Raw genomic sequence first — 12,974 nt, 5'->3', positions numbered from 1 at the left:
CCCATTATATTTAATTTCACTAAATTTAATTTCTAAATAAAATAATTAGAAAAAGTAAGGGACAGGAACACAGACTACTTTGGCAAAGAGAATGAAAGATTGACATTTACCTGGCGATCAGAGCATCCCTAGGCTATCACTTTTTGCACGACACTAATGTCCTAAATGTAGTACATAAGTGCGGGTGGAACCGTCAGACAGGCTGCACAAGAGCTGACCACACCTCCAAGGTCCGAATTCCACACACCAGTGCTCTCCAAGCCAAACCAGTGTCCACACTGGCCTGACTTCCCGGTACACCATGAAAACAGACTTACTCTAATCTCTTCTCCAGAGAAGCTTAGAGTTACAGAGTTTTACATCAGGAAGGATTCCCAGGGATGACACAGGCTAGCCCTGTCCTTTACTGATCAGGAAACAAAAGCCCAGAAAGGGCCCAGCACTTGTCCAAGGTCACAAACTTGGACAGCTACTGGCAGTACAAGGACTGAGGCCCAGCTCACTCCTCACGCAGGTTCTCTGCCCAGTCATATTACCGGGAGGCTTGGGGACACGCCAGTGAGGCACTCTGCTACGGCAAGTGGAAGTGGCGTTTCAGTTGCAAGAGAGTACAGGGTGTTCCAGGCTGAGGAACAGCATGTGCAAAGACCCTAAGGCAAGAGTAAGTAAAAGGAAGGCTAGTGTGGAGACAAACGAGAATCAACGGACTCACAAGGGACATTAAAGAAGAGGTGATCCTGCACTGAGATTTAAAGAACAGTAAATGTGCCTGGCTGGTGGTGGCGCAGTGAAGAGAGCATCAACCTGGGATGCTGAGGTCCCAGGTTCAAAACCCTGAGGTCGCCAGCTTGAGCACGAACTCATCGGGCTTGAGCGCTGGCTCACCAGCTTAAGCGTGGGGGTCACCGGCTTGAGCATGGGACCATCGACATGATCCCATGGTCACTGGCTTGAGCAAGGGGTCACTGGATCAGCTGGAGCACCCTGGTCAAGCAAGGTACATATGAGAAGCAATCGATGAACACTTAAAGTGCCACAACTATGAGTTGATGCTTCTCATCTCTCTCCCCACCCCCACCCCCAAAAAGACTAGTGGATGTGAATATGGCAAGCTAGGTTGTGAGTGGATGGACACAGGAATGGAGTCCAAGCCAAGAAACTGGCCAAGCAGAGGCCCGAAGGCAGATGCCCATGGACAGATGCTGGGAGACGTGGCTGGAGGGAAGCAGAAGTCAGCTTATGCCCAGGAATCTGGGTCTGATCTTTGCAGTAAATGCAAGATGCTAAACTAAGAAATTATGTGCAGCCTGACCAGGTAGTGGCGCAGTGGATACAGCATCGGGCTGGGATGTAGAGGACCCAGGTTCGAGACCCCGAGGTCGCCAGCTTGAGCGCAGACTCATCTAGTTCGAACAAGGCTCACCAGCTTGGACCCAAGGTCACTGGCTCGAGCGAGGGGTCCCTCGGTCTGCTGAAGGCCCGTGGTCAAGGCACATATGAGAAAGCAATCAATGAACAACTAAGGAACCGCAATGAAGAATTGATGTTTCTCGTCTCTCTCCCTTCCTGCTGTCTCTCTGTCCCTATCTGTCTGTCTCTCTGACTCTGTCTCTGCCACACACAAAAAAAAAAAAAAAAGAAAGAAAGAAAGAAAGAAATTATGTGCATTGGAGAGTTTCACTCAAACAGCATGCAGGAAAAGGACACTTTGAAAGCAGCCACGAGCAGGGAGGGGTGAAGAACATTAACAACATCCGGGTATTAAACACAGTGCTACCACCTGATCCAGGAATTCCATTCGTAGACATGTATCTCCCCCAAAATTAAACACTGAGCTCAGATATTTGCACACCAGTGTTCCCTGCACTATGTACAATAGCAAAAGGTGGGAACAACCCAAGTGTCCCTCACCAGATGAAGGGATACACAAAATGTGGCGAATCTACACAATGAAATCTTTTTCAGTCTTAAAAGGGAAGGAAGTGCTGACATATGGTACCTGGCTGAACTCTGTAAACATTGTGCTAAGTGAAAGAAGTCAGGCACCAAAGGCCACAGATTCTATGATTCCTTTCTTACAAAATGTCTAAAGCAGGCAAATCTAGAGACAGAAGGGAGATCAGTGGCTGCCTGAGGAGGGACTGGCGGGAAACAGCTAAGGGCACAAGCCTTTCTGAGTAGGAGGGTGACGAACACGTTCCCAAATGGATGTAAAGTGAATAGACTAAGAGCCACTGAATTTTATACTTTAAAGCGATGAATCGTATGTATAAGAATTATATTTCTTTCTCTAAATTTTTAAAAAATTGACCTTAAAGAGAGGGGAAAGGAGAGAGACACCCACAGAAAACCCCTGACTGGGGATTGAACCCACATCCACTGCATATTTGGACGCTGCGCTAACCCACGGAGCTATCTGGCCAGGGCTGAACTATATTTCAGTAAAGCCATGTTTAAGAATTCGTTTTTAGCACAGTGTGGTTTTGCCCTCCAGTTTTCAGCAGCCCGGGGGTCAGGGCCGAGCAGGTGGCCAGTGGGGCTGACCCACGGCTGGGTCTGACAAGGTTGTAAAGGAAGGATAGGGAGCTAGGGGGTGGGGCGGGGCACTGAGCAGAGAGGGGCTAGGGGAGAAAATGCAGCTGGGGACGAGGAAAAGGGGTGGAGACGGAGACCAGAGAGACATCAGGAGGTCAGAGGACAAGGGGCTCCAAGTCTTGAAGAAGTCATGAGGCTGGGGTGGGGGAGAGGGGGAAGGGGAAAGGATGGGAGCTTGTGGCCAAAGGCGGGGACCCTGGAGTCAGACTGCAGAGACGGCCAAACCGTGGGGAACGACAAGGACCAGGGTGTCCGCTAGAACAGGTTTCCGTGACAAGTGGGGAAAATGGTCACGAAAGGCAAGAGAGACCGTGGGAGAAGGGGGGGGAGGGGAGGGCTGAACTGCGAACCCTGTGACCCCGCCCAGCATGGGGGCCAGGTGGGCTCAGACTTCCAGTGGCCACAGGGCGGGGTCAGCTGGGGCCAGCCTCACCCTACCCAGGTAGTTCTTCGTGGTTTGAGGTCACAGTCAAGCGGCCCAATTTCCTCAAAGTTTCCAAATCCAGTGCTGGATCCGCCTGGACCACCCTGTGGAAAAGAAAAGAAACAAAAATTCACCGTTGCCTGCCTGGCCTGTGGAGGCGCAGTGGATAAAGCGTCGACTGGAACGCTGAGGTCGCCGGTTTGAAACCCTGGGCTTGCCTGGTCAAGGCACATATGGGAGTTGATGCTTCCTGCTCCTCACCCCCTTCTCTCTCTCTCCCCACTCTCTTTAAAAAGAAATGCACCCTGCCTGACCAGGTGGTGGCGCAGTGGATAGAGCGTCGGACTGGGATGTGGAAGGACCCAGCCAGGTTAGAGACCCTGAGGTTGCCAGCTTGAGCGCAGGCTCATCTGGCTTGAGCAAAGAGCTCACCAGCTTAGACCCAAGGTCGCTGGCTCCAGCAGGGGGTTACTCAGTCTGCTGAAGGCCCGCGGTCAAGGCACATGTGAGAAAGCAATCAATGAACAACTAAAAAGTCGCAACGCGCAACGAGAAACTGATGATTGATGCTTCTCATCTTTCTCCATTCCTGTCTGTCTGTCCCTGTCTATCTCTGCCTCTGTAAAAAAAAAAAAAAGAAATGCACCCTGAGAAAATGTTCGTCACTACAATGATGATCACACTCACCATAAATGATTTAGGCTTTAGTGATGGCTGTGTCCATCCCACAGAAAGGCACAACAGATCTGCTGAACCAGGGACTTCTGCACTGAGTCAGTCCCCTGGTGACTGCTGGAGTCTTTCGAATAGGAACAGACCTGAGCCAAGAGCCCCCAGAGGGGACTTTCCTACCTCTGATTCTCCAAACTTGAATCCTGGCCTGCCATTGTGCCACCAACCTTCAGATCACCTTGACCAGCTCCCCCGTGGAAGAGAAGCAATAATGCCCAGGGAGGCGACATGGCAATTAGCAGCTCTACCAGGACTGGACCAGGGACTTGTGACTCTCCACTAGAACACTCTTCCCCCACTCTGATTTTATTATTTATTTATTTTGTTTTGGGGTGAGAGAGATAAGCAGACAGACAGGAAAGGAGAGAAATGAGAAGCATTGACTCGTAGTTGCAGCAGTTTAGTTGTTCATTGACTACTTCTCATATGTGCCTTGACCGGGGGGCTCCAGCCGATCCAGTGACCCCTTACTCAAGCCAGTGACCTTGGGCTCAAGGTCACACTGATGACCACAAGCTCAAACTGGTGACCCTGAGCTCAAGCCGGCCACCCTGGGGTTTTGAACCTGGGACCTCAGCATCCCAGGTCGACGCTCTATCCTCTGCACCACCATCAGTCAGGCCCCCCACTCTGCTTTTAATACACCACTGTGGCACCAGGAGACGACCACGCCAGTCCCAGGCCTGGGCAGCGAGAAATAGGCTGAGGGATACTTCTACTTGAGAGCATCCTACTACAAGTTCTTTGTCTAGAACCTTGGAAATGGGGTGCTGTCATGGCCGGGGGCTATCCAGTGACTCTGAAATACGGTAAATGTGTCAGTGAGACAACCGGCAAGCTGAAATGGCTTGAAAGTATCCCTAAAATAGCTCCCTACTCCACTCAGACAACGTGCCCTGGATTCTCAAAGACCCGCCCATAGGAGTCAATGCATGTTTCCCCAGCAGGCTGTTAAAAAAAAATCCCCTTTTAATGTAAACTAGTAATTATTTCTTCCTTACTCATCTTTCTTCTCCTCCCTTGGGCCTCCGAGGAAATGAAGAGCAGGTTGGTTAGCCAGTGGACAGCCCTCCACCAGTATCTCAGCTCCCAGGGTGAACCCAGCCAAGGATACACACTGGGCTGCGACCATGCAGAGAAACCAGCGCTGGCCAAGGACCAGAAGCTCCTTCCCTGTCTGCAAGGGGACCACCGCCACTCAGCTATGGGACAGTGAGTTCAGACCCCAAGTTGCTACATCTTGATTTTTGCAAAAAAGGAAGGAAATGTCTTGATTTTTAAATTTTGGCAAGCTACTCAAATAAAACCCTGCTCTGCCATCATCAACCACAAGGAAGGTTTGCAGCTTCTACACTCAGTGCTTTTCAAATTGTATTCCTGAAAATGCAGCCAGTGCCTGAGGCTGTGTGTGACCAAGGGAGGGCGAGTGGTGAGACTGGGCGCCCCTCCACCCTGACAGAGCTCTGCACTCCTGCGTCTGCCCCTCTGTCAGCTTTCACCGGTGGGTGGAGGAGTTCTGCTGATTCATGGAAAGTTATAACAAAGTCCCCTGGATTAGGAAGCCAGAGGCCAGAGAAGGGAAGTGTCCTGCCCTAGCTCTCAGGGGCAGGAAGGCATCGATGACCCAGGTCCTGTGACTGGCACGCCTCGGCCTGTCCGCTGCAGGGCTGTCCTCAGCAACGCGCCAGCTGGGATGGACAGACGTCCCCCGGCTGCCCACACGGGCTCTCCGGGACGGACAGACGTCCCCCGGCTGCCCACACGGGCTCTCTGGGATGGACAGACGTTCCCCGGCTGCCCATACGGGCTCTCTGGGACGGAGAGACGTTCCCCGGCAGCCCACACGGGCTCTCTGGGACGGACAGATGTCCCCCGGCTGCCCACACGGGCTCTCCGGGACGGACAGACGTCCCCCCGGCTGCCCACACGGGCTCTCTGGGACGGACAGACGTTCCCCGGCTGCCCATACGGGCTCTCTGGGATGGACAGACGTCCCCTGGCTGCCCACACGGGCTCTCTGGGATGGACAGACGTCCCCTGGCTGCCCACACGGGCTCTCTGCTGCACTTTCCTATCTGTACCCGGGGCTGAGGGGCACCCTCACCTCCAGCTCACCAGAGGAGCTGCTCCAATAACCCTACGAGGGAAAGGCCACTCCTGCCAAACTGCTCGTCTTTGCTCCATGTCACCAGAGGGTCCTCATGGACCTGGGGCGCTTGCTCTCTTTCTGTCTGTCTCTCTCTCTCTCTCTCTGTCTTTCTCTCTCTCTCTGTCTCGCTTTCCGGAGCGCATCCCTATCTCTCCTCCCTCTTCATCTCTCAAGGCATGTATTTCTCTTGCTCTCTCCCCTAAGCTCCAACGGCCCATCTTCTGCCTCTGTAACTGCTCTCCTGGGCCCGTGTCTTCTACGACTCACTTCTATCTCTGCAACTTTCTAAATAAACTTTCTCTTATACACAACGGAATACTACGCAGCTGTGAACAAAAGGGAAATCTCACCTTTTGCGACAACATGGATGGACCTGGAGACTATTAGGCTAAGTGAAATAAGCCAGGCAGAGAAAGAGAAGTATCATATGACCTCACTCATCTGAGGAATCTACTGAACAACATGAACGAAGGAACAAAATAGAGGCAGAGGCGGAATCAAAGGGACCAGAAGGAAAGGAGAAGAGAGGATGGGATCAGAGAGGGGAAAAGGATTAGTGACATTATGTATACATAACACAGAGACAAAGAGAACAGGACAGCAAATCCTGGAGGGAAGGAGGAGGGCGTTGGGGGGAGGGGGCAAAGGGGGCATCAAAGGGGACATGGGGGTGGGGGAGTGAGATATATTCAATGGGACTCTTGAATCTATGCAAACACAATAAATTAAAATAAATAAACAAGAACAACAAAAGAAGTACACAAAACTAGATGAGGTTATAAGAAAGTTTTAAAATATTTATGAAAAATATTAAATCATACCTGACAAAAAACAATAAAACTGTTATTTAAGATTAAAAAGCTAATATAAATAATAATAAATAAACTTTCTCTTATAGTTCAAGTCTTGTCTCTGAATTCTTTCTTAGCCAGACGCGAGTCCCGAGGTAGCTAAACTGAGGTCTAACACCTGATGCCTTTTCGCCAGCATATGGCTGCTGATGACTATGGACACTTTTGCAGGAAGTGACATTTGCATCCTACGCAAATGAGTGCCAGGGAGCCCTATTTACTGGTGAGCAACCTGGAGCCCAGAGATTAAACTAAAGCAAGACCATGCTCCTCAACCCCTCCCTCAAGATTGGTCTTCCAGGTGGGTGTGGGCCATCTCTGCGCAGATATTTCAGGAATACAAGAAAGAATCCTCTGCCTGCCCCCAAATACCTCTTAACCAGTTCCATGCCTTCCGCCCTACAATCCGAGCTCAAGATCGGGACGCACACACAAATAGGGAGAGGAAGGCCCAACATTTAATACTAAGATATGAGGCTGAGTCCTTTCAAAAGATCAGTTTTTCTGGGGGAGGGGGCAAGACGCTAGGGTCTGGGATAGGACTGGGAAAAGTGGGAGAGGAGGGGCCAGGCAGGGTACCCCAGTCTTTGCTTTGGAATCATTCAAAACACTTTCTATCACGATAGAGTCGACTGTGTCTTCAGGAGCTCCCGATAAAGTCTCCTGCCTTCCTGCCACTGTCTGGCTCAATAAAACAAGCAAGCAAACAACACAGTCAAAGGCTGGAGCCCCTCGCTCTCTGACCTGCCCTCGCTGGCATACCACCGCCTTTGCCTACTTCAGAGAGTCGCCGAGCCCCCAGGCCTAGGAGACCCCGCTGGCTGCTGGACCAGCTCAGTCCTTCCTCACTGGCTGAGCTGTAAGCCTGTTGGAGCAAGGGACATGTTCGGCGGGGGAACCTTGGCCTCAAACCTGGCCAAGCATCGAAGCCACTTTTACCTGAAGCCACATAACCAGGGGTAGCTCTGAGAAGTTCTTGCAGGGGCTGGTGGCATAATAGAGCCACCAGAACATGTGGGCACCGTTCCGGACAGCCACATAGTCCCAGACTTCTTTGCCCTCAGCTGGGGGCAGGTCGACGGTGGCCCCTGAAACAGAAGCAGAGTTTGATTTTCCTGGAGGATGTCTAATGTCTAGACAGAGCCCAAGTCCAGTACCGGTGGCCTTACAAGGCTAGGGAGAATCTGGTTTATATTTTAGGCAATCTACTTACTACAGTATATTGTAAAAATAAGGGGAAAGAAACCCCCTCAGTTATGAAAACACAAACCAAACTTAATAGGAGGCTGGAAGCTTCCATTTTTCCTCCACACTCTGAAATGTTGGGATGTTTATGTTTAACAGTAAACATGAATCGCTTTTATAATTCTGTTACTTTTTAATAAGAGATATTTACATTTTGGGGGAAAAGGAAAAAAAAATCTCAAAATGCAACATGCTGGTTTTTATATCTTATTGGATATATGATTTAAGAGGTGTTACAAATTAGTGGGGCCAGGATGATTCACTCTATTATGGGAGGGCCACTGTTAACTTTTTGAAGGAACTAAATAGAAATGTAGGTCCTCCCTTAACACTGTGAAGCCAAATACATTTGAAGCGGATCAAGTATTTCAAGGTTAAAGTTTAAATATTAAAGACAATGTGAAAATATAGTAGAATGTTTTTCTGACTGCTAGATGGGGAAATGATTATAAAGAAATCATTTATGCTTGACCAGGCAGTGGTGCAGTGGATAGAGCGTTGGACTGGGATGCCGAGGACCCAGGTTCAAGACCCCGAGGTCACCAGCTTGAGCATGGGCTTATCTGGCTTGAGCAAAAAAAGCTCACCAGCTTGGACCCAAGGTTGCTGGCTAGAGCAAGGGGTTACTCGGTCTGCTGAAGGCCCACGGTCAAGGCACATATGAGAAAGCAATCAATGAACAACTAAGGTGTCGCAACAAAAAACTGATGATTGATGCTTCTCATCTCTCTCCGTTCCTGTTTGTCTGTCCCTATCTACCCCTCTCTCTGATTCTCTATCCCTGTTAAAAAAAAAAAAAAAGAAATCATTTATGAAGAAAAGAGAGACTATAAAGAAAAATATCAACAGAGCAGAGGACAGAATCTTGTTACATTTCTGTACAATAGAATTTCTATACATCAAGAATAAAATGAAAAGGCAAGTAACAAAGAAAGATCTGCGACAAATATGAAAGTGGGTAATTTTCTTCACTCATGTAGATCAATTAAAAATGAAAGATCTGGGCCCTGGCTGGTTGGCTCAATGGATAGAGCATCAGCCCGGCATATGGACATCCTGGGTTTTATTCCCAGTCAGGGCACACAGGATACACCCATCTACTTCTATCTGTCTCCCTCTTCCCCTTTTTCTCCCTCTTCTCCTCCCGCAGCCATGGCTCAATTGGTTCAAGCATCGGCCCTGGGCACTGAGGATGGCTCGGATGGTCTGAGTGTGTCAGTCTCAGGCGCTGAGGATAGCTCAGTTTATTTGAGCATCGGCCCTAGTCAGGGGTTGCTGGGGGAATACCAATTGTGGTACATGCGTGAGTCTGTCTTATTAGCTCCCCTCCTTTCACTTAAAAAAAGGGGGGGAGATCCTGATAGTTAAATGGATAAAGGTCTTGAGGAAATAACTTATGAAAAGGGAAATATGAACGTCTGATAACTATGTGAAAGAATGTTTAACATCACTCATATTCAAGGACAGGAAACTTAAGGTAATAATGAGGTCACTAAAAAAATCTCTGCTTATTTAATAAACCAAAAAATTTTAAAAAAAGAAGAAAGCAAAGATGGTATTTGTTCGATGTCCACAAGGGGACAGGAGACTAGCCCTTAGCACCGTTGGCAAGAGAACACGCTAGCATAACTTTCTGGGAAGGCAATTTGGCCAAAAAATGTATGAAAAGCTGTGTGTGTGTGTATGTGTGTGTGTGTGTGTGTGTGTGTGTGTGTGTGTCCTTCACTGCCACTACTCCAATTTCCTTAATTAACTTTTTTAGCACCTGCAAAATATGTATCAGAAAAGAGCAGGTTAAGTACATTTTCTACTTCACCTTTGCTCACACCTTTCCAGTTACAGTATCTTTTTTTTCTTTAATACCACTTTGGGGAAACAAGGCTGAGTTAAAGGGTAAATTAGGGATTACCCGTGCTCACTGGAGTTTTCTGCCTTTTACTTCCTCTTTTCTGAAATTTCAAGCCTCTGCAGCAAATAGAAAAACAAAATCTGGTCTCAAGAAGAGAAGGGAATAGATGAGGAGATGGTCTGTTTGTAACTGATAAAGCTGGCGATTAAGAAAGCCCAAAAGCGGCTTGGGGAGAAAAAGAGAATGCTAGCATATTATAGATGTGGCTAGAAGAGTCTGTATACAAAAAACAAAAACAAGTCTATAGACAAGTCACACAAGGAAGGGTATGATCTCCTTGACAATGACAGATGAGGCCTGGGTCACTTTTGACCTAACCGCTGTCACTCCTCTCTTCCTTGGCAGTGACCATGTTAAAATTTGGGGTGGTGGGGGCACATATTTGACACCTTTTCCCAGACAGACACTGAAGGGCATATGATCCATTTACAAAAGGGGAAAAACAACTGTTAAGCAACTTGCCTAAGATCACAAGGCAAGTTTGTGGCCAGTTCGAATTCGCAGTTGATTCAGACCAGGAAATATTTTGCTGGGGGGGGGGGGCGGTGAGGGAGGAGACTGAAAATCAATTTGCAAGTCACCCCTTAAACACGAATTTGTTGTTGCCAAAAAGGACTTCGGTGAGGGGAGGCATGATCTTGTCTGTTCTGATCAAGTAGAAGGGGAAAAGGCCTTGATTCAATCAACGTCCCATTCGAGGTAGGATATTTCTGGGTCTTTAAAACTGCGTATTTTCGCTCAAAATACAAAAACCTCCTAATCCCACTTAGCAGCTAATGACGGCAGGAAAAGGGAGGTGGCCTTAAGATCGTAGGAACCTGATTGATCACCAGTTTCTACAAACCATATATTTTGCATAACTGCTTCATACATTTTGCATAACTGCTTTTACCTAGGCGTGGAAGGACCACCCTTCTTTCTACCTAGGGAAGAAGGGAGCATCAGACCACCCGGAGCCAAAGATGGGTAGAAAAAGTACTTTCAATTAAAAAAACGAAACAACAATCAAAATCCTGGTGAGGTTCAAACGCACAGAGGAAAAGAGATTGGCTTTAAGAAACACAAACGCACTAAGAGACTCTCAACTCTGGAGACAGAAGGAGGCACCGGTCACTGATACACCTTTTGCCCGAACCTACCCGTACTCGGGCCGAGAAGCAGCAGCAGCAGCAGCAGCGGCGGCACCAGACAAGTCCGCGGCGCCAGCTCCATGATGAATACCGCGCTGCAGCATCAGCAATAGGCTGGCCCCGGTGCCCCACCACGTGACGGTGACAGGCGGAGCCTGGACTGGCCTGGGGGAGGGGCGGCCTTGGCCAGCCTGGGGGCGGGGCTTGGGCGGAGTGGCGACTGGTCGTGTCCGGAGCGCCCTCTGCCGGATGGGTCAACCAAAACCCCTGCAACGACTCCTGGGGAGGGGGTGGGGGGAGTGTTCTGTTAGTCCCACTAGGTCATTCTTTGCTGTTTTGGGAACATAGCAGGAGGGAAGAGACCTTCGATGCTTTTGACTTAAGTTGTGTGACAGGACTGAGACGCAACAGAGAAATAACCGTGAGGACCATCGTTCCTGCCCTGCCCATCTCTTCCTTCCCCAGCAAAGCCCTAACATTTCAAAAACCGCTGCATCTGCCACAAATCAGATGAAGCCTGGACCAGCTGGCCCGTGAAAACTGTCGGATTTCATTTTTAGAGGGTTTTTTTTTTAATTTTTAAATTTTATTTTGAAAGTTAACTTTAATAGGGTGACATTGATCAATAAGAGTACATAGGTTTCAAGTAAACGTCTCTATAGCCTTTGAACTGCTGATTACATATGTTGTATGTCCGTCACCCAAAGTCAAATCATTTTCTGTCACCTTCTATTTGTCCCTCTTTACATCCTTCCCTCTACCCCTTCAGAGATATTTTTAATTATTTTTCTTAAGAAGTTACATATACCATGGGCATTTTTGGAAATTTAAGAAAAAATGTTAGGTTCTATGTAACCATTCTTGACATTTTGGGATTATTTTTTTGCTAGTCTTTTGCTTCATCTTTTTCACTACAACGATAAAAATTTTTGGATTATTTCCCTCTTGATAATTTGTCATCAGCATTATTCTATGTTAACATTTCATAATTTTTTATTTTATTTTTTACATCAAATAAGATTTTAGTACAGTATACTCTGCTCAGAAATAGACCAATGTTTTCCATAGTTTCTTTGAAGTATGCAACATTGCCTTTTCTTACAGAATATTGTACATTTCAGTGCACAGGCTGCTAACCCAGAAGCACTGTTGACCTGGCTTTGGGTAAAGCTGCAGCTATAAAACTGCTTAAATTAAATATCAAAACAAAAACACAACAAAACTTGATCTGTTTTGGGTGAGAACAATGGGAGTCTAAAAAACGATCTTCGATTTCTGAGCTCCCGATTGAAGAAAGGGCTGAGCTTCTCACATACTTTTTCATTCAAGTTGCTTCCATTCGAAGAACTAAGAAAACACTACGTCCCACACTCCATATTGTAAAGCATTCTGAGAATTCTATAAAACTTAGGTTTGACATCATAGCATAAAGGTGTATGCTATAGAATAGCTAAAACCCATAAAAAAAAGGAGAACATCACTACACAACACTTCTGTCCAGCGCCCAAGGCGAGGGCTTCAAATGGTACCGTTTCCTGCTGTTTGGTACATTCCAGCAATTGCTGCACTTGTCAAGATTCCAGCAGTAATTGGTCCCAGATGCCCTTCAGCAGGATGCTCACAGACACGAACCTCCCATATTTGTAATGTCTGAAGGGCCAGTAATCCAGTGGGGACCTGCAAGAAGAGAGGGGACGCCAGTGCCCACAGGAACACAGCAGAGCACAGCTCTGGGAGGAGCAGAAAGGAGTGGGGTGGGGCACAGTGGTGCTTTTGCCCCGACCTCCAGCATGAGCTTCCGGCTGGCGATCTGCTACAGCAGCGCGGCCGCCCCTGCTGCTGCCGCCCCCCTCGTGTTCTTCTCTCTTTCACAACTGTCGTTTTAAATCTGCTACAGCAGCGCGGCTGCCCCTGCCGCTGCCGCTCCCCTCGTGTTCTT

General features: G+C 48.2%; 1 protein-coding gene across 1 annotated transcript in view; it reads right to left on the bottom strand.

Moving 5' to 3' along the window:
- The window catches only part of SCPEP1 (serine carboxypeptidase 1), a 31,296-nt gene extending 20,097 nt beyond the window's left edge, over positions 1 to 11,199 (bottom strand). Inside the window, exons 1-3 of the mRNA XM_066364638.1 lie at positions 11,045 to 11,199; positions 7,691 to 7,839; positions 3,034 to 3,123 (exon numbers count right to left, since the gene is read on the bottom strand). Coding sequence (XP_066220735.1) covers positions 3,034 to 3,123; positions 7,691 to 7,839; positions 11,045 to 11,117 — 312 coding nt within the window. The 5' untranslated portion in view covers positions 11,118 to 11,199. The remainder of the gene's footprint in view (positions 1 to 3,033; positions 3,124 to 7,690; positions 7,840 to 11,044) is intronic.
- Between the last annotated feature and the right edge of the window lie 1,775 nt (positions 11,200 to 12,974).

This window comes from Saccopteryx leptura, chromosome 2, assembly GCF_036850995.1.
Source record: "Saccopteryx leptura isolate mSacLep1 chromosome 2, mSacLep1_pri_phased_curated, whole genome shotgun sequence".
Lineage (NCBI taxonomy): Eukaryota > Metazoa > Chordata > Mammalia > Chiroptera > Emballonuridae > Saccopteryx > Saccopteryx leptura.
Note: the sequence above shows the minus strand (reverse complement) of the source record. Positions and strands in the feature narration are given on the sequence as shown.